A 22,053-nucleotide genomic window follows, 5' to 3' on the forward strand; every position below is an offset into this window, starting at 1 on the left:
AACCCCACAACCCTGGAAGGACATCACCAACCCGTCACCCCATTGGCCATTGTCCTGGCCAATCAACCCACCCACTCAGAACTGGTACCCACGGGGGTGCGCTGCTTCCTCCCACGTCTGGAGCTCAGGCCGCGCATCCCAGGTACCACGAACCTGGGGCTACCTGTGGCAGCGACCCAACGGGCCAAGCCACACCTATGGCACAGCCGCCCCAAGCAGGAGGCATGGCACAAGGGCAGCAAACCAGACTCAACAGATGCCCAGAGGGCCATCCTGCTGCCAGCCTGGGCACTGAGGATGGTGGGCCACTGGCAGGCCAGGTGAGGGCGCTCAAAATATTGATGTAGGAAAACAAATCTCACCACTCCGGGCCTCCACTGTGACCCAGGCTGTCCCTTCCCTAGCCACACTCACGGCCCAGCATCTTAACCTCCCACCCACAGCTCCCTCCTCCAAGATTCTACCCGTCAGTATTGTTTTTTGGGGTTTTTTTTAAGTCTTTATTGAGTTTGTTACAATATTGCTTCTGTTTTATGTTTTGGCTTTTTGGCGGTGAGGCATGAGGGATCTTAGTTCCCCAACCAGGGGACCAGGGATTGAACCTGCACCCCCTGCATTAGGCGAAGTCTTAACCACTGGACCACCAGGGAAGTCCCTCCCCCATCAGTTGTTTGAGTTGTTTCTTCAGATGGTTGCACAGAGTACGGTAGTGGGTTGCATCCATGTGCCCCCTCCTGGGGAGGTCCTCGGGCCTTTGATGCGGCCTCGGTTTGCCTCAAGGTGAAAAAAGATCGAGGGCTCTGGGGTGAAGCGAGGAGGCCAGCTTTGCTGTGTGACCCTGTGCAGATCTGCTGCCCTCTCTGGGCTTTAGTCAGTGAGGGGTTTGGACTGTGGTCTCTAAGGGACTGTCTGGCTCTGACAACCAGGCCCGTGCCAGGGTCGGGGGTGTTGATGAGCAAGTCTGGGCCCTCACCTCCCTCCTTCCAGGGGCCCCATCACGTAACAGACCAGGGTGCCCAGTGGGGGAAACCCTGCGCATAGACCCTGCCTTCAATCGGGAGTTCTTCCAGCAAATTCCCACTGCACAGTCCGTGCTGTTGTGGAGCTATTGATGCAAGGACAGACCCAACTCCCTCAGCTTTAGAAGCCAGGGGGGCTTCATGGGGGAGGTGACTTGCTAGCGGGATCTTAAAGCATGAGCAGGCTCCAGTGTGGAAGGGGTGTGTTCACAGAGCAGCCCGGTGTGGCTGGTGGGGAGTGTGTGTGGGAACACAGGGTGCACAGAGCCCCACGGTGGCCTTTAACGTCATTCTCAACACACTCCTCCAGCTTGGATCACTGGCGCAGCTTTTTCTAGCGGACACTGTCTGTGCCTGCAAGGTGGCCTCGCCACGCAGTGACCAAGGGCTCTTGGAGAGAGAGTGGGGCTGCTAAGAAATCAGGCAGGAGATGACCAGGGGCGGGGGCAGCAGCGGGACTGCGGGCTCCTGGCATGCATCCCTGAAAGGCAAGACCCTGGGTGGAGTGAAGGACGGCCTCAGGGCTGGCCTGGGGACGATCTGGCGGTCCCCTTGGGGAGCAAGGCCTCAGGGCCACTCTGCCTGTTCCTGCTGCAGGAGGTGATGAAGGTGTCAGACGGCAGTCTCCTGGGGGACCCCGGGCGCACACCGCTGAGCAAGAAGGAGGGCGTTAAGTGGCAGCGGCCGAGGCTCACCCGCCAGGCACTGATGCGGTGCTGCCTGGTGAAGTGGATCCTGTCCAGCACAGCCCCGCAGGGCTCAGGTAGGGGTTGGGCTGGCTGGGAAGAAGGTGGGGGTCTGTTCTGAGCGCAGAGACCTACCCTGGGACCCCAGCCTGGGCCACACCACCTCTGCCTCTGCGGGGACATGTTTCTATTCATTCACGCCTGTTCCCATTCATCGGTGCCTGCTGCACGCAGGGTGCTGACCTCAAGGCGGGACCCAGGGAGGTGGGGACAGATCGTTAGGACCATGCTGGAATTTTCCCAGCTGGGAGGATGGAGCGGGGCTTCAGAGCCTCGCCGGCCGGGTGACCTTGGGTGACACAGTCTTCCTTCCTAAGTCCTCTGTGAAAAGGGGGGCTGATACTCACCTGCAGGGTGCTAATACGTACAGGGGCCTGGTGAGGAGAAGGCCCGGGCTTCAGCCCCTCCTCGGTCCTGCCCAGTGCAGCCCAGGGGCTGGGGCTGGCTCTTTACCTCTTGCTGCGTTCTGGGAGTTTGTGGCAGAAATGGCTGGCCGGCACTTGCTGTTGGCGATATTTGGCGTCTGTGATGCAGTAAGAGATGCAGAGGGGACCTCATGCAACCCCTGTACTCTCACACACATACCACACACTCACACCTGTGCACCACCCACCAAGCACATGTGGGTGCACACACATCACACACAGGTGTGCGCGCCGCACAGACACACACACCATGCACACTCCTGTGACCACACACATAGGCGTGCATGAGACCCTGCCTCTTTGACTTTAAGGAAAAGGTGCAGACTTGGATCCTGACAGCTGTGTCTTGTTCGTTGTCTCAGACACTGTGTTTTCCAGGGAGCCTCAGTCCCCTTGCCTGGAGAATGGGTATATTCATGGCCCCAGCCTCCCAGGCTTGATGGGGGTGGGGCCAGCAGTGTGTGCAGGCCAGGCCCCTGTCCTTTACCTGCACACCCACTCTAGGGCGCTCCCAGCATGATTCCAGTTCCCTCCCTTCTGCTTCCCTGAGCCCCTGACACCTGTACTGCTTCGTCACCCTTTTCTGACCGTTCCGTCCCCAGAACAGCCTCCATGGAGGCCCTGGGGCCTGTGAATACACGTGTGGGGTCCATGTGCGCTCTCTCTCTCCAGCTTCTTGGGACGACGCAGAAACATGAGGTTACTACAATTTCATACAAACAGCTTAACTGGGAAGCTCACATCTTCACAGGGCTGTTTTTCTGCAGCAGAGTAAAAGCAATTGTTTTCCACTAGGGTAGGAACAGGGAGCAGAGGTGAGCCGTGGCGCCCTCGTGTGGCCGGCCTTGTGCGCCCGACGGGCTCGGGTCTGCTCTGATGGACCCAGCCTCGGCTCAGATTCTTTTTTTTTTTTTTTTTTTAGATTTACGATCTGAAGAATTTTATTTTATTTATTTATTTATTTATTTTTATACAGGTTCTTATTAGTCATCAATTTTATACACATCAGTGTATACATGTCAATCCCAATTGCCCAATTCATCACACCACCACCAATTTTATTGAAGTATAGTTGATTTACCATGTTGTGTTAATTTCTGCTGTACAGCAAAGTGACTCAGTTATACATATATATATTCTTTTTCATATTCTTTCCATTATGGTTTATCACAGGAGTTCCCTGTGCTCTACAGTAGGACCTTGTTTATCCATTCTATATATACTAGTTTCCATCTGCTAATCCCAAACTCCCAATCCCTTCCCTCCTCCACCCCACCTCCCCCCTTGGCAACCACAAGGCTGTTCTCTATGTCTGTGATTCTCTTTCTGTTTTGTAGATAAGTTCATTTGTGTCGTATTTTAGATTCCACATATAAGTGACATCACATGGTATTTGTCTTTGTCTGACTTACTTCACTTAGTACGATAATCTCCAGGTCCATCCATGTTGCTGCAAATGGCATCATTTCGTTCTTTGTTTTGGCTGAGTAGTATTCCATTGCATATATATGTACATCACGTCTTCTTTCTCCATTCATTCGAGGCTCAAATTCTTACTGGCCTGCATCTCCAGGGTCTGCCTGGCAGCAGCTCAGGCTCCTCCTTTTCCTCCTGTGGATCCTGCAGCCCCTCCGTGACCCCAGTGTCTGTCTCTCCCTCCCCTGTCCTCGGCATCCAGCACCCACCCCACTCCCAGGCCTCTCTCCTGCTGAGCCCTGGCTCCAGCTTCCAACTTCCAGCAGAAACATCTGGCACACGGTGGTCTTCAGGATGGGGCTGGGGTGTGGTGTGCCCCCCTTGCTGAGGCCTTTTGCACACCTGAGCGTGCGTGGACACGGGGAAGAGCAAGCCCAGGGGGCAGGCTGGGTGTGTCTGGGGTCACAACGAGAGGAAACGGGGCCGAGGGGACCACGCCCACAGGTCCCACCTTGAGCTCGGTGGGCTCCTAGATGGCAGCGTCTATTCCCGTCAGCTCCTTCTAGAGCCGTGTGGAAGCCTTTGCTGAATGGCTGGTCACGGCCATGCAGCAGTTGGGGCGGGGAAGGGGTGCAGGGCCCAGGACACCACCAAGGGCTCTGCCCAGCCCTGCCCATTCCCCTGGTGACATGTTTACCAGACACCCTGCCAGGCCATGTGGAACACGGAAAACGCGATCCTTAGTTGTGTGAGGCTGGCACGGAGGGTCACTCTGTTTTACTAAAAGAGCAGACCGACTCTCAGGAAGGTCACACGAGTCAGCGGGTCCCACGGGTCAAGGGTGAGCGAGGTCTCTGACCTGGAGCGTCTTCCATGTGCTGCGGGCAGGGCGCCCACCCTGATGTGTGTCTTCCCTGACTTTTCTCTCGGGAGCTGCGGGAAGGCGGGGCTCGGGGTCTGCGGAGGCAGCAGCCGCCCTCCCGGGCAGAGGAGCCGGGACCCCAGTGCACCCCTCTCTCCACTGAGCATTGCTCCCGGGCCTCGGCTCTGCAGTCCCATCACATCCCTTGAGGACACCTTGCTCACACCAAGGGCTCCGTGTGCTCGTGAAATGATGAGCTGTGCGCAGACGAGGTGCCTCTGCTCCTTCAGGAGCCTCCTGGGGCTCTGGGTGCAGAGGACAATCGCACCATTCAGTGTAGCTCTGTCCCCGCGCTCAGCCTGGCCCAGCTGGGTGTCCTGGGCTGGCGCCTGCGGAAGGCGGGCAGGTAGCCGGGACACTGCACCCTTGTTGGCGGTAGGGGTGGTTTCCATTCAGCAGAAGCGGCCTGAGCCACAGATTTCTGGGACATCTTGGAGCAGGAGGCAAGGAGCGTGGCCCAGTGGAACACGAGGCTGTCCTGAGCCTCAGCAACTCGGCAAGGAGTGGGCGGGACTCAGGGACCGGGTGGCACGAGGACAGGGGGCCGGGCCAGCTGCTGCTGCTGCGCCCTGGGGGTCACCCCTGGGCTGTAAAAGCCCCAACACGGAGTCGGGAGCCAGTCAGCAGTGGTGGCCTTTAAGATGGGTGGGCCCGGGACCGGGCAGCTCAGAGCCGTTGGCGTGGCCTCCAGAAGTGCATCCCTCCCCAACACTGGGAGGCCATCCTCAGTGACCCAGAGGCTGGCACTCTGCGCTGCTCTGCTTATCTCCCCGGCACCTGAAAGTCCTTCCTATCAGAATGGCAGGCCCCCTCTCCAGGGGCACAGCTGAGCCACCAAGCGGACAGACCCGCTTCTCAAGTCTGGCTCCCACGAGGACAGTGGGACTGGGTGCCTTTAACTGTAAGCCTGGAATAATAATGTCACCCACAGAGTAACCTGGGGTCTTTGTGGCAGACGCCTGAATCCAGGCTGGCTGGTTTAAGCAGAGAGGCATTTACTCTCGGCTGTTGGGAAGTCTGCAGAAACTCTACAGAGCCAGAGAAGGAGGCCTGGATGTGACAAGGCCAGGGCCCTGCCTGCCGCTATGGGAAACGCCCCATGTCCCAGCGCATTCCGGTAGGGACGCCGGAGCTGCAGCCACATGCTCCTGTGTGACACGGTGTGACCATTCCCCACACAAAGGGACACATTCCTGCCCCTTCCCCCAAAGTGGAGACCCAGATTCTCAGCCACTGCATCCACCTCTGGGAGATACTCATCTCTCCTGGGGTTTTGTCACCCCCATGTAAAATCATAAAGTCACCACCACCACCACCAGCACGCATGAGAAAAGAGTGGTAGTAGGTACCAAATGTGAAATAGATAGCTAGTGGGAAGCAGCCGCATAGCACAGGGAGATCAGCTCCGTGCTTTGTGACCACCTAGAGGGGTGGGATAGGGAGGGTGGGAGGGAGACACAGAGGGAGGGGATATGGGGATATATGTATACGTATAGCTGATTCACTTTGTTATACAGCAGAAACTAACACAACATTGTAAAGCAATTATACTCCAATAAAGATGTTAAAAAAAAAAAGAGTGGTAGTAGAAAGGTACAGGGATGAAAAGGTAAATTAGCTTGTCTATAATACATAAGGATATATAACTACATACTAACAGATTTTTTTTTAATTTAAAAAAAATTTTATTTATTTATTCGGCTGTGTTGGGTCTTAGTTGTGGCACGCGGGATCTCCGTTGAGGCATGTGGGATCTTTCGTTGTGGCGCTCGTGCTTCTCTCTAGGTGTGGCGTGAGGGTTTTCTCTCTCTAGTTGTGGCGCATGGGCTCTGTAGTTTGTGGCACGTGAGCTCTCTCATTGAGGTGCTTGTGGCACGTGGGCTTAGTTGCCCCGAGGCACGTGGGATCTTAGCTCCCCGACCAGGGATCGAACCCGTGTCCCCTGCATTGGAAGGCGGATTCTTTACCACTGGACCACCAGGGAAGTCCCTAACAGAATTTTAATGTGTTTGAAGCACCAAGATATACTCAACATCATGTTTCAAAGTGAGATGCCAGATCAGGTACAAATTTTCAAGGATTTATCTGAAAACTGTGTATAGCTTTTGAAGCTTTTACCCTTATCAAAAGTACAGAAAGTTGAATGGTTAGAGCCTGGAGGGAAGATGATTTGTGAAGAGGATTTCTCTGGAGAGTTCAGGCCCCCCAGTGTGAAGGAGAGATGCTTCAGTTACCTTTTGTTACCTAACAAAATACCCCCAAATGTAGTGGCTTAAAACAACCACCATTTTTTTCTCCCAATTCTGTGGGTCAGGCATTTGGGTGGGCCCCCCTACCTTCCCCCCGGATGGTTCTTCTACTCCACATGGCATCAGTTGCGATTACTCACTTGCCTTTGCTTAGCTGGTGACTGGGCTGGGCTGGGAGGTTCAGGAAGCTTCCACCCACACGTCTGGTGCCTCAGTGCCTGTCTTTCTCCACATGGCTGCTTGAGCATCCTCACAGCATGGTGGACTCAGGTACAAGACGGCTGACTTCCAGGAAGGGGTGTTCCAATAAGTAAGGCAGAGAGTTCTTGAGGCCGAGGCTCTAGAACTCACACAGCATCACTTCTGCTGCATGCTATTGGTCAAAACAATCATAGGCTCAGCCTAGTGGAGGGGAAATAGGCTACCTTTCCGTGGAATTGCGGTATGAAATCTGTGGCCATTTTAATCCACCACAGGGCCCTCAGCTAAGAACCAACCCATGGTGGAGTGATCCAAACTCTCATTCTTGAGGGATCTGAGCCCTTGGTCATCCTACCTATAACTCCACCCCCCGCCCCCAACTTTGATCCCTGTATCTGGCAATATGAATAGGTTGCGTGGTGAATTCACTAGGTCTGAGATATAGTTCCCATCCTCCACCCCATGTAGGGGTAACACCTTCTCCCCTGGATAATCAGCATCATTCATCCCAGCCAACGCCCTTTCATGTCAGTTGGCCTGAGTGGTGTGAGGAGCCCCACATGGCCAGGTGACAGTCTCAGCTTCCAGTTCAGCAGATGCACTGGTGTCTCCCCTTTGGGGAAACATTCTTCTTCTTCTTCTTCTTCTCCTTCTCCTTCTCCTTCTCCTTCTCCTCCTCCTCCTCCTCCTCCTCCTCCTCCTCCTCCTCCCCCTCCCCCTCCCCTTCCCCCTCCCCCTCCTCCTCCTCCTCTGCTTCTCCTTCTCCTTCTTCTTCTTGTCTCCTCCTCCTCCTCCTCCTCCTCCCCCTCCCCCCTCCCCCTCCCCCTCCCCCTCCCCCCCTCCTCCTCCTCCTTCGCAGTGCAGCATGCGGGATCTTAGTTCCCTGACCAGGGATTGAACCCACGCTGCCTGCATTGGGAGCGCAGAGTCTTAACCACTGGACCGCCAGGGAAGTCCCAGCATTCTTCTTTAGGGATCTAAAACCTCTTATCCAGAGCCCAAAGTATTGGAGATGAGAAGCAAAAATGCTGCAAGTGTGTGGTTAGGGGCTGGTGCTTCCCTTGGTTCTGGACCCATTCTCCTGGCTGGAGGAGGAACAGCATATGCGGTGGCACATCCAGGACAGCGCCTGAATCTCACAACTGGCAGTGGGACCAGTGTACAGTGGGCTCTTTCACGGTTCTGAAGTCCAACCGCGTCTGGGCGTGGGGAATAGGGGGAGGCCCGTGGGTCTTGTAAGCACTGGCCTTTGGCCACAATTCTTTGCTGTAAAATCAGTCTTTGGGTCAGTAACAATGATGCGTGGGACACAGTGATGGGCGGTGTTGTTGGCAGAAGCAAGGTGGGCAGAAAGCGAGGTCTGTATTCAGAATGAATGTCAATTCCAGAAAGAGTGAATGATGGTCCCTGCCAGGGTGGAGCTGACCTGCCACCTGGTGGCTGGCTTGTCACCCTGCTGGCAGGCTGGGCACCCGACAACAGCTGTAGCCAGATCAGCCTGGTGAGGGGAAGTTCATTTCTTGGACCCATGAGTAATCTTAGTCCCCCATGGCCCTTTGTTCATGGCCAGGAATACGGGCTGACTGATGTGCACGGACAGGCCATCTCGTCCACCAGACGCTCAGCGCCTCCTCAGGCCTGGTTGCCCTTTGGACAACATCCACAAAGGGCTGTGACATCCTCGCACCTCCTAGTCACCACTCCTCCAGTCTTCTTCCCTCCACCTCCTTGACCCCTGAACGCATGCTTAGTACCCACCCCTGAGTCAATGTCAATCTGTACCTCAGGCCACCCCTCCTTCCAGACAATGTGAGCAAGCAGATGGACTCAGCGTTCTGCCCACCAGGAAGATTTCCCTTCTCCACTGCCCTTCCCCTCTGAGTGGGCTGCCAGGTCAACTTTGAGTTGGTGCCAGCATTTCTTGCAGCTCTGTCTATAAATTACATACACGTGCTTTTCCTCCTCAAACGGTCTCAGGGACTCCCCATGAGGCCACAGGTGTGGGTTGAGGAGAAGGTGGCGATGCAGCTGTTACCATGGGGGTCTGAGCCCCATGTATGAGCAGACACCTACCTGAGCCTTCTAGACCCCCGACCCTGAGCTTATACATAGCACCTGTGTGTGATGGTGGCGTGCTGTGCATGCCCCTTTAGAGCTAGGGGAGAGGTGGACACTCAGTTCCTGATAGGCAGCTCAGGTCTCAGGGTCACCTGGTGACCCACAGTCAGGCCTTCCGTCTCCCCGAGGGCCCAGGAGTGAGCCAGAAGTAGTGTCAAAAGAAGAAGAGATTTTTGCCAAAGAAAGCATGGCTTTGCTCAAAAGCAGAGGCTCCTATCGAGGCCTACCCTGGGCCCTGCAGAGCACCCTAACTTTCCACAGACACACCGTGCGCCACTGAATGTGCTGGGTCATCAGGCCCAAGGGGAGAGCTGCTTGTACGCAGCCTGGACCTGCTGCACAGCCTTTGCTTGTGCTTGGAAACAGTCTGGAGCAGTACAGCACCTGTGGTACACAAGAAGCCCCTTGTGTACGTCCTTTCACTGGCTAGGAGTGCAAGGTACAACAGTTGGTCTTTCACTTTGGAAGGAATGTTTTTACTTGCGTGCCAACAGAAACCCCACACAACAGTAGCTTAATTTAGACAGAGGTATGTATCTCCTATCTGAGAAATCTGGGCTAGGCAGTGGCTGGCACTGATTTAGCAGCTTGGGGATATCAGAGTCAAGGTCTTTGGGGTTTTTTGCTTCTTCCCTCACAGTTGCAAAGTTGTTGCTCTGGCTCCAGCCATCATGGCTTTGTTCCCGACAAGAGAAAGGAGAAATCAGGGGAAAGGAGGAAGTGGTAATGCCTACATCAGGAAAGCAACACTCTCACAGAAATCTCTGGAAGATTTATGCTTACATTTTACTGGCTAGAACTGAGCCACCCTGACTGCAAGGAAGGCGGGGGATGGCGTTCTTTTTCAAGCTGGGCACATTTCCACCCCCAAAGAAATCTGAATTCTGTAGGTGAAAGAGCAGAGGAGAATGCTGCAGTGCTGGTCTCCACCACACTTACGTAGCTCATGGGGTTGTTTTGATGCCCAGAAGGGCCTCAGCGAGCTGCCTGCGCACACCAGGTGCTCCGAGAATGTGGGTTGTGGGTCTTCAGCAACGCCTGCTCCAGTCACATCCTTGGTTTTTCCTTATCCCCCTCAACACAGGGATCCCTTCCCATCTCCCCTTTCTCCACTCCACAGAGGCACCCGCAGGGCTGGGGGCTGGGGTCAGTGAGCAGAGGGCAGAGGTGAAGAGCTAGCCGAAGGCCAAGGCCCCACTCATCCCCCAGCTCTGCCCAGGGTCCCTGGCCCCTGAGCCTCCTGGGCAGGGGGTGGATGGGAGCAGGGCTGTTCCCTTTCTGGCTGCACAGAAGCCCCAGGACCTGGATGAGGCCCCTTTGCAGTGAGATCACACCCTCAGCCAAAAATCACACCAGTGGCACCTCCCCCATTGCTGCTGGGAGCTCAGGAGTAGTGCCCACCCCCGCCCTCATGCCCTCCCAGCCCAGGAAGCTGCAGGATCCCTTCTGCCTCCAGGGAGAGTGAGCACCGGGGTCCCGAGGAGCCAGGGGAGGGGCCGGCCCTGGGGCAGGAGCAGGGCTGACCCCGGCCGGGCATCGGCCGGCTCCCGGGGGCTCTGGGCTGGGCTGAGCGGCAGGCAGCCCTGGGAAAGGCCGAGAGAGGGCAGAGGGCAGGGACAGAGCTCGGAGGAGAGAAGGACAGGCCAGAGAGGCCGAGACACGGAGGGACAGGCTGAGACCCACAGGACTGGTACTGAGACTGAGCGACAGACCAGAGGCGGGAGAGAGAGAGAGTTCTAGAGGAAAGACTGAGTGCCAGGCTGGGGAGACGCAGGCAGAGGAGGCACAGAGCAGGCTGGGGGGGCCAGTACTGTGGCTGGTTGGGCAGAGCGAGGGCAGGAGAAGGGCCCCTGGGCCAGGCCTGGCGAGGGCGGGGCGCGGCGAGGCCCCTGGCCCGGCCCAGGGCGCTGCCCTGAGGCTGCAGGTGTGCCAGCACGGCTGCAAGAGACACCTGGGCAACGTCATCAGCTTCTCCTTCTGCTTCATCTCTGGGGAGCTGGCTCGAGGAGAGGACTGCTCTGGCAGGACTGGGGACAAGGGGGCAGGAAGGGGCAGGCTTGAGGTTTAAAACTGTGCCCACCTTGAATGGGGCAGGGGTGGTGGGGGACAGCGGTCCTGGGAGCAGGACTGGAAGGGACGCCCAGCTTTACAGTCCTGCGCTGTGACCGGTGGGCAGCGAGTGCCAAGCCGAGGCTCCCGCACCCGTGGGTCTGCGGAGGGCAAGCAGGTGGGAAGGGGTCTTCCTTCTCCAGGGCGCACCGACTCAGGCACAGCGAGCATAGGCTGGGAGGGAGCTGGCGGCTCTCGGGCTGGGGGTCCTCTCCCCTCTTCCCTCCCTCACTAGGGACCCCTCTCCTCCCTCAGCAAAGACAGATATGACATCTGTAGCAAGGATTAAATAAAACAAGCAAGCATGTAGAAAGGCCTGTGTCTAGAAAGTGCTCAATCAGTGATAGCCATCTTTCAGAATCTATAAAACCCACCAACGTGGAATTTCTAGCAGGGACGCAGCGGGGGGCTCCCCTGGAGCCTGTGCTCTCAGACTCAGGCCTGCGGAGGAGCCCTGAGTGGGAGTGATTCCAAGCAGGCTGGGTGGGTCCCACTGCCCCTCTGCTTCCCTGCCTGCCCCACCCCGAGCCAGGTGCTCAAGGGCGGAGCAGGACCTCATCCCAGGCTGGGCCATGCGGACCATGCAGACCAGGCACAGGGAGAGGGGCTCCTGCGTCTGGGGCCCTGCAGTTTCCTTGGCAGGATGCCCCAGGAAGGGGTGGTGTCAGGAGCTTCAGACCCTGGAAGGAGGGACCCTCAGCAGCTTGGGTCTTGTGTGTCCTTTCGTTCTATCCTGTTATTGGAGGGATGTGAAGGAAGCTAAAGAAATCACATGATTCCCTAAAGAGAAATCAAATTGAATCTCTAAAACATAAAGATGAGGCAGTGTAGACATGTGACATGTTGGCTTTTTAGCCAAAGCTGAAAGCTGCTCGTGGACACTGAGGGACAAAGGGCCGAGGCCAAGCCGGGCTGGGCTGGAAAACCTGACCTTTGTCCCCTCTCCAGGGGCGGGTCCCCCATCTTGTTCCCTGCCCTGTCCCGAGAGCCTAGCACAGAGCTTGGTGCTTGCCTAGCACAGGCCCCAAATACTTGTCAAATTAATGAATGCTATTTTAAGAAGGATCAAAATTAAAAATTGAGCGTATAATCAATCATCTCAAAATCGGTCGAATAATAATGGTTTAAAACCCTCACAAGCAATAATAAATCTCTAGGAATCAGAAGACAGGATTCTGATACAGTGAAGGTTTGCAGAGGGAGCTGAGATGGGAATGTGAGTCTAAGGCAGAGGGGCAACCTCAGGGACCTCTGGGGGGCACTTGGACCCCTGCTGCTGCTGGGAATGGGAGCCCAGGGTCACCCTGGGCTTTTCAAAAGAAGGGAAATCCCGTCTCTGCTCATCATGCCTCTAAGCCCTGCCTCCCAGCTGCTGAGAATTCCCCTCTCCAGGCTGTCATTTTGGGGGAGGATGGAACTTTGAAGATGGTGGTCCTTGAAGAGAGATGCCTGGGGGCTGGGCCCAGGGGCAGAGGGAGGTGCCTGGAGTCTCGAAGCCTCTGGCCATGATCCTTCTAGCTACTCCCACGTGCTCCTGCTGGCTGGTGATTTGGAGCATCTCTGCTGCCCACACTGAGCCCCCTCCTCATCTGTCCAACCCGGCAGGGGTGTAGGGAACGGCACCTGCTCCGCAGGGCATCTGGAAGGGTCAGTGAGCGCCCTGGCTTAGTGGAGTTTCAATCCATGGGCGTCTTTACTGCTGGTAGCTTTATGCACCTTTTCTAAACCTTTTTACCCATCTGATACCCCTGCAGGCTCATGGGTGCTTTCTCCTGCTCCCTCTGTCTCAGGCTTTCTAGAAAGGGAAGGAGGATACTGCAGGTCTGTGTCACCTAAGGGTGCAGTCTGCCTCCCGGGCCTCAGGTCCCTCATTTGACAACAATCACAAAGGCCTGGGCTTGCTGGTCCCCCTCTGAGCCCCTTCCAGCTCCGGGGAATGCTGGTTCCGGGATTCACAGAATGGCCAGGGTGGGAGGAGCTGCCTGGGAGCAGGAAGCGGGGAGGTGAGACGTGGGCGGCTGCTAAAGCACAAATACTTGACATCAACGTATGAAACAAGCTGGAGGAAGCGCGGCTCTTTGTCACCTCTGAGCCTTTCAGTCTACTCTGTGGAATTGCTCTTTGTCACCTCTGAGCCTTTCAGTTTGCTCTGTGGAATTGCTCTTCCCGGCCCTTCAGATGAAATTCTGTGCACATCCTGTGGTCATCTTTCAGGTGTTAGCGGGTACTCAGGGAAGCCTTAGAGCTCCAGACCTTCATTCACCCCGGAATCCCCTCCCCCTCACTCGTTTCAGGCTTAAGGCTGGAGCAAGAGGGCAGGGCGTGGGCATCTCTGAGCATCTCTTCTCTTTCTCCACTCTGCTCCCACTGGGTGCCGGGGCCAGGCCAAGGCCACCGCCCAGTGGTTGTTTATCATGCCCAACTGTTGAGACTTCCCCTCTCCAGGCAGTCTTTCTTGGAGGAGGATGGGCCCCCAGCTCTCTTCTACAGGGTCCAAGGGAGCCCTGCAGAAACACACCCTCTGCCTCCATGACTGCTGCTATGTGGGTATCCACGTCCCTCCCATCACCCTGGCTACTTCTGGCCAGTGTAGCCATGACCATCACCCTGACCTCCTCTAGGTGTGGGTCCGACCGACCTGGCCCTGCATCCCCCAGACTCCAGGGACACGTGCCCAGATCCCCACAGGCTTCTCAGAAGCCCCTCACTTGGACAGAGGACCAAAGCCCCCCTGTGGGAGGAGAAGGGGTGACACCCCAGCACACCAACCAGCCTTTCCAGAGGCATCCCCTTCCTTTGCCTCTCCAACCTTTCTCTTCTCCGGGTGAGGAGGGGTGAGTCACAGAGTCAGTTTCTCAGTCCCCTAGTGTGACCTGCAGAGCTGGCCTTGGCTTTTGGACCTCTGCCCAAACTCAATAGGAAAAAATCACATTTAATACCTGGACATGAGACATGGAGTCCACACCAAGACGGGGAGAGCCCTGTCTTCTGGGCCTCTCACCGCACCCCTGCAGCAGGCCCGGGGCTCCCAGGGACAAGGCAGGTATGGGGCAGAGGCTGGGAGGGGCCAGGAGAGCGGGCTTGGGCTCCAGATTGAGATAGCAGAGACCCAAGGTTACAGACAAAGTTGGGCACAGCTGGCTTGAATTGTCAAAGCATCATTCTCGATGTGTTAAAAATATCATTCTCCTACAAATAGACAGCGTGTGTCAGGTTCTATTGAAGTCCTTAATGAGGCAACCAGCAGAGTGACAAAGCTGATGCAAAAGAGAAAGAAACACAGGGAGTTTTAGAGAGGATGGAAATAAAAGGAACACGGAGGTATTACTGCTCAGGTATGAAGCTAAGAAAGATCCAGGGCAGTGAAACCACCATCCTCTGCCACAGAGAAGAGGAAATCATCACATCTTATCAGCTTTACAAGTTTGTACAATGTCTGGGCCCTAATCAATTGCACTGCTTAGTTCTGCTGCCCTGGCCAGTCAGATGCCCCGGGCAGGCACTGGACAATGGCCCAGCAGGGCCCGGAAGATCATGCAATGCTCTTGGGCTTTATTTCCACATTTTAAAAACAATTTTTAAACAGCAAAGAATCTTAACTCTGCCACTCATAGCTCTTAAAGGGTAAAAGGTAAAAAACATACTAAACATTTCAAGGGAGTTCCCTGGTGGCCTAGTGGTTAGGATTCTGGGCTTTCACTGCCGTGGCCTGGGTTCAATCCCTGTTCAGGGAACTGAGATCCCACAAGTCCTGCGGTGCGGCCAAAAAAAACTCAAGAGTTTATCTGAATTGGGTAGCACCAAACCAAAGGTGGTTAGGAGTGTTCCACTGACAGGAGCTAATGGGGAGGTTTTTATAGAGAAGATGCAGAAGCAAAGCAAAGCAAGGAAATTGGTCATAGCTTAAGCAGTTGTCTTATTTGGGAGAGCCTGTCTCTGATGAGTTGTTCATAAGTTGCATTTTCTCAGATTAAAGTGTGTTGACTCTGGCTTAGGTTTTGGTTTGTTTACATAAGCTACCAAGGCCTTAGAGGCACCTCAGTCCAACAGCCTCTTGTTTAAGTACTTTAACAATTCCTCCCTTTTGGTCATCCTCTCATGCATGAGAGACTGACCAACAATTTGGTATTACTGCCACTCTCCATCACCCTCAGGGGACTTATCTCATCATGAAATTCATAGGTTATGATGTCGGGCCATGGGAGAATTGTTTTTGCTTTTCATCTCATCCATCTTCTTCCTGTTTCTCCATCTTGTTCCTGTTTCTGACTTACTTCACTTAGTGTGATCATCTCTAGGGCCATCTATGTTGCCGCGAAAGGCATTATTTCATTCTTTTTTATGGCTGAGTGGTATTCTATTTTTTTATATAGAGAGAGACCATCTGATGTACTGCTGATGGCTTCAAACTTGTATTTAAGACCCCTAAGAGAACATAGGCCCCCAGGGAGACTGCGGTGGTGACTGTCAGGGGGATAATACCAAGAGACTGAGTGTGCTGCTTAGCCAGGGTCCCCATGAACCAAACCAGTTGGTATCAAGTAAATCAAAGAATGCACCTGAAGAGGCCTCAACCTTTTTTAACCAAGTGGCTTGTTTGCTAATTTCTTGTATTTGAGTTTCTACTATACCAGAGTTGTTGATCCAGGTACAGCAGGAGGTCATTGCTATGGCACAGACTGCTTGTTCAGCCAGCAAATAATCTAAAGCAGTTCTGTTACCTGAAACCATTTTATCAGCTCAAAATAACCCATAAGCCAAAGAGGCATATTTTGGGGGTGGCATAGTTTGTTACCCTGTGTTCCTTGCCTTTGAAATTTCTCCAAGAAGTCTCACAGTCTAGAGTTCGAGTTGGTAGATGTCTCCGTCTCACTGAACCAGTCTCTTAGTCCTGAGAGCAGGTCAGTTCAGTGAAACAGTTGAGTCTCATGTCAGGAAGAAGTGTTGCTGGTGGGTTTCCAAAATTAAGCCTATATGGTACAAGCAATCGTATTTAATAAGACGTGTTTCTATGGAAACAAAAGAAAAACAAAGGATAATGGTTGGAACAGGTTATAGATCAGTTTCTGAGTCCAGAGGACAGCCAGTCGAGAAGATTTCTGGATGTTGGGTTCCTAGATGTTGGGCTCGAAGCATCTTTTGTAGTTTGAATGTCTCTGGTGATATCATCGGATGTTCTAGTGAACTTTCTCAGTGGACCACACAGCAACAGGCACAAAGTTTATCCATCCGTGAGCTGGTGTGATGATTTCTCTGAAGTTCGTATCAAGTCGTTCAGCTGTAGTTTGCAGGGCTTGGGGAAAAGGACTGTTTTTGTTCTCAGAGATTCTAAGTCGGAAAGGTGGAAGAAAATTGGAAACATTAGTTTGGAGAGTTGTAGCCAGATATTGGAGGAAACTAGAAGAATTTAGGATCCAGTGCAGTTTACAGGTAGATAACAGAACCTCAAGACAATGAATCTGACCTCCACAAGGGGGTGTTAAAGTTTTCTACAGAAACATAATTTTTCTCTCTACAATTACCCCTCTAATCACAGTAAGATGAATTTCTTTTCAAAATAAGTCTAGTCTCATTAAATTTGGCCTGGTTATTTGCATAAGAGCAAATAATAGTGATTTGAATAGTGATTTTATGCCTATTCTTAAATATGATATTGCATTTAAAGCTTGGTGATACCTCGGGGCTTTATTGGCTCAACCCTAGTTTATTAAATTTTTAAAAGCCTCTTTAGTCTAAGAAGCCAAGTCAAGGACTTGTCCAATTTTGTCCTGTTACAAGGAGGACAGATTCTTATTGAACTTATGCAAATAACATACATTGTCATAAAAAAATAAGAATATCCAATAAGAGTTTCTGAATTCTGCAGAGATCAGGTAGAGAGAAAAAGATAAATATATACCATTTTTGTTTACAAAAGTATACTTTACCAAATTGCTGTGATATAGATTACTTAAATGAAAGGAGAAAGGGGGTTCTTTAAATCTGAAAACAAACCATTGAAAAATCAACAATGTTTCAAAGTCATAAAATTTATAATTATCCTCATCAGTTCATTCATTCTCATGTAATTAATTCCTTTCCTTTTCTTTTCCATTATGGTTTACTACAGCATATTGAATACAGTTCCCTGTGCTATACAGTAGGACCTTATTTTTTATCCATCCTATATATAATAGTTTGCATCTACTAATCCCAAACTCCTAATCCATCCCTCCTCCACCCCACCTCCCTCTTGGCAACACAAGTCTGTTCTCTATGTCTGTGAGTCTGTTTCTGTTTCATAGATAAATTTATTTGTGTCATATTTTAGATTCCACCTATAAGTAATATCATATGATATTTGTCTTTCTCTTTCTGACTTACTTCACTTAGTACGATAATCTCTAGGGCCATCTATATTGCTGCAAATGACATTATTTCATTCTTTTTTATGGCTCAGTAGTATTCTATTTCATATATATATATATATCCCAATCTTCTTTATCCATTCATCTGTCAATGGACATTTAGGTTGTTTCCATGTCTTGGCTATTGTAAATAGTGCTGCGGCGAACATCGGGGTGCATGTATCTTTTTGAATTAGAGTTTTCTTCAGATATATGCCCAGGAGTGGGATTGCTGGATCATATGGCAACTCGAGGAACCTCCATACTGTTTTCCATAGTGGCTACACGACTTTACGTTCCCACCGACACCATGTAATTAATTCTTGATTAGTACTTGACCTTGGGTCAGTAGTTTTGTGAATTCATCAGTTTCTCCATCAGAGTTCTGAAAATTCTGATTCAGTTCAGTGGTATGATCTTAAAGTTATCAGAAATCTGTACTTGTAAGAATTCCTTCCATGAATCTCTTTGAAGAGGAAGCACTTTTGCAAATGCATCAGAGTAAAACCATAACTGTCTTTAAATGTCAAAAGACTTAAAAGTGGCCATGGCTAAATATCTGATGAGAATTCATTATAATGCAGTTAACAAGGAATTTTTATTGTTTCTGTGACATACAACATTTTAAGATAATAACTAGAATTATGATTACATTACGCCAGGACATATCAGATCTCTAGGAATTTTATACAATTTCTCATTCTAAAACAACCAGTTATTCTGCTTTAAAACAAAATAACTCTATTTTCCCTTAAAATTGCATTTCCACACTCCATACCTTTTCTTACCAAAACACATCCTACTTTTATTGTATACAGAGTCATTTTTCTTATTACTTCTTGTAGTTTTGATTACATATATTGATTCGAATTCTTAACCCTTAGAAACCTTAATTTCTAGTGAAACCAAGAAATGAGCAATTGTGGACTATCTGTTACACCAGCATTCTGTACAATGGCAAACTTATCAATACATTTCATAATTTCTAGAAGCATATTCTTCCTCACAGTGAGATAAAATACTGAAACATTAATTACTGAACATAGGTTTATCTACTTTTGGCTTCTTATTACAGAGGGACTAAAGATATTTGGGTCTATTAATAAACATGTTTTGTGTTTCAGTATTTTATCTTATTTGAAAATTGTTTGGGAAGGCAGTCTCATATATGCAGTCTTTTGACCCCTTCACTCAGCCGCATGAGAATGGGCCTTGGACCCAGAACACTTTTTTACCAGGAGATAAAGAGCTCACACAGCTTGTGCTGGGCTTTTCACCTTGTATGGGAATATCCCTCCTTGTTTAACCTGCTGAGTATTCCTTTGTCTCTGCTTAAAGCGTGTGCGTCCTATGGTAGCTGGCCGACCCACTGTTGTATCTGTCCTCTGCGGGGAGGGGACAGGGTTCTTCCATTGTGGCATGAGAGGAGTGCTCATAGGTCAGTTGCCCTGTGTCAGCTGCCAGGAGAGACCTGCTGGCCATGGGGAACCAGTCTCCATTATCAGAATCTATCTTGCTTGGTCTATTCTCTATGTAAGTAAAGCGTTCCATCCAGTACTTGACTGTGTTGTTTTCCTTGGAGACGCCAATAGAAGAAGATGCAGTGGGCAAAAGTGTTTAGAATCCTTCCCTGGGATTGGAAACCAGCACTCTGTGCTCTTCTCCCTTGGGACTGGTAAAAAGAATAGGTGGGCTTTGAATTGCTTCTATAGCTGCTTTTTCTGTTCTTGTAAAGACGCAATTTGAAAGGCAAGAACAGTCGTTTTCAATTCCTCAAAGAACTGGGCTGCAGCCTAAATGATATCAAGGGCTGGACCCACCCATCCAATTTGCTTCTTTATATCAGGGAGATTTCCAACTAAGATGGAAATTAAAAGGTTTTTATGTTCTAGATTTAGAGCTGTGTATCTTTGGAACGTTTTAACATATGGTTCCACAGAGGCTTCAGAATACTGTCTTTCCCTCTGGATACATAGTTCTATATTATTTTATTTTGTTTTTATTTTTGGCTGCGTTGGGTCTTCGTTGCTGCGCGTAGGCTTTCTCTAGTTGCAGCCAGCGGGGGCTATTCTTCGTTGCGGTGCACGGGCTTCACATTGCGGTGGCTTCTCTTGTTGCAGAGCATAGGCTCTAGGCGTGCGTGCTCAGTAGTTGTGGTGCATGGGCTTAGTTGCTCCGCGGCATGTGGGATCTTCCCGGACCAGGGCTCGAACCCATGTCCCCTGCATTGGCAGGCGGATTCTTAACCATTGCGCCACCAGGGAAGTCCCATAGTTCTATTTTAGCTTAGGAAAGAAGGCTTCAAAAAGTTCCTATCAGGTTCTGAATATCAGTCTCCAATTCAGCCAACTTATGACCATAGAGTTCCTCTTAAAGAAAAAACTCCTTTCCAATATCTTATCCTCAGGTTTTAGCTGGGACAAACAGTAAATATTCCTGGCAGTATTGAACTCTTTAAAAGAGACAATTTTGATTCATTTAGTCTCAGAAGCTTCTGTGTACCAATCAAAAATGCATCCCATTTTTGGGGGAAGTTTGGGGCTCCTTTAATCTCTAGGGCATCTCGTAAATGGATAGGCTTATCTAGTTAAAAGTTCCCCACTGCAGCCACTGTGATTCAAGATTATCTTTAGTTAGGTTAACCCACTTGTTCAGACAGACACAGGTTCTGGGCCTGTAATTTTTATACATATAGTTAGACCAGATAGGGGAGTCCCAGACTCTTTGGAATCGGAGGGACCCATTTTCTCCTTCCTCTCCTTTCCTTAAAACAAAATTTTGCTTTTCTGAGGCCTTAGTCCAGTTTAAGTTTGACCCATTCCAGTTTAAGTCAGAGAAACATTTATAATGTTTAAGTTGGACCCAGTGCAACTCTGGACCCAGTCTAGTAATAGAAATGCTCAAAGTGAGAGAGCTCATAATGCAAAAACTGTGGAGCTCAGTTATCCAAAAGGGACTTACCCATGACCTTTAGGTGCATTGAGAAAGCAGTGAGGGCAAAGGGCTCAGCATGTGGCTATGCCTGGTTGCATGTTGCTCCAGGGAGCCACTGGAGGAGGTCACCTTCATATCCCACTTTTGACACCAGAGCTGTTAAAAGGTAAACATAAGCACACTAAAATTTTCAATAGCTTATTTGAGCATACATTGATTTGAATCAGGCAGTGCCAAACCAAAGATGGTTGGGAGCACTCCACTGACGGGAGCTAGGGGAGTGGTTTTATAAAGAAGATGCAGAAGCAAGACAAGGAAATTATTTGATTGGCTATAGCATAAGTGGTTGTCTTATTTGGGAAAGCCTAATTAGCTGTTTGTGATTGGTCGTTCTTAAATTTTATTTTCTCGAGTTTGAGTACATTGACTCTGGCTAAGGTTTTGGCTTGCTTCCGTAGGCTACCAAGGCATTAGAGCCACCTCAGTCCAATGGCCTCCTTGTTTAAATATTTAACATAGCTCTGCATGAAGCAAATTGCTTCTAACCTCTCTGAGCCTGTTTCCTCCCTCATCTGTAAAATGGTTACAAGAATAATGAGGTCATTAAGAAGACTGTTGTTGTCGGGACTTCCCTGGCAGTCCAGTGGTTAAGACTTCGCCTTCCAATGCAGGGTGTGCGGGTTCGATCCCTGGTCAGGGAGCTAAGATGCCACATGCCTCACAGCCAAAAAACCAAAACATAAAACAGAAGTAATATTGTAACAAATTCAATAAAGACTTTTAAAATGGTCCACATCAAAAAAAGAAATCTTGAAAAAAAAAAAAGAAGATTGTTGTCATATGCACACGAAAACCTCTATACCTGTGGCATGGCTATTTACCTTCTCCACTGTGACACCATGGTGGTCTCCTGTACTGGCTTACCTTATGTTGGTACGTGGCTTTGGGCAAGTTATTTGGTCTCTCTGAGCCTCAATTTCCTCATCCATTGAATAGATACAATAGAGGGTGGTTTTGGGGATTCTACCAGAGTCTGTAAAGGGCTAGGGTAGTGCTATCCCTTGTGGTTTTAGAGGCACCGCTGGTGATAATGGGGATTTACTGTGTGACTCTGAGCTGGAGTTCCCCTCCTTTCTGAGCCTTAGTTTCCCTATCTGTGAAATTAGAGCTGGAGAGGGCAATTTTCAAGGCCCAGAACCAGCTCTAAAATCCGTGATTTCTCCCCATCCCCTTTACCCAGGCACAGGGGCCTGGGAGCTTGGGATGTATTGGGTTGGCCAAAAAGTTCATTCTGGCTTTTCTGTAACGTCTTACGGAAAAACCTGAATGCACTTTTTGTCCAACCAAAATATTTGTGACTCCTGCCTTTACAGCCACTGCCCATTCCTGCCTCTTCCTGGCTTCTCCTTAGATGCTCCTTCTGGGTCCTGAGAGACTCTGTGCCCTTCCAGCATTCAGAATGCCTCCCAAACCTCTCCCCAGGGCCTTGCTAACAAGGTTAAGTTCATTAAAATTCAACCTTGAGCAC

At 50.9% G+C, this 22,053-nt stretch overlaps 1 protein-coding gene across 1 annotated transcript in view; it reads left to right on the top strand.

Moving 5' to 3' along the window:
- The first annotated feature begins 1,607 nt into the window (after positions 1–1,607).
- KCNIP3 (potassium voltage-gated channel interacting protein 3) overlaps positions 1,608–22,053 on the top strand; it is a 70,535-nt gene continuing 50,089 nt past the window's right edge. Inside the window, exon 1 of the mRNA XM_068564285.1 lies at positions 1,608–1,782. Within this exon, the coding sequence (XP_068420386.1) occupies positions 1,623–1,782 (160 nt within the window). The 5' untranslated portion in view covers positions 1,608–1,622. The remainder of the gene's footprint in view (positions 1,783–22,053) is intronic.

The sequence above is a fragment of the Eschrichtius robustus genome, chromosome 15 (assembly GCF_028021215.1).
Source record: "Eschrichtius robustus isolate mEscRob2 chromosome 15, mEscRob2.pri, whole genome shotgun sequence".
Classification (NCBI taxonomy): Eukaryota; Metazoa; Chordata; class Mammalia; order Artiodactyla; family Eschrichtiidae; genus Eschrichtius; species Eschrichtius robustus.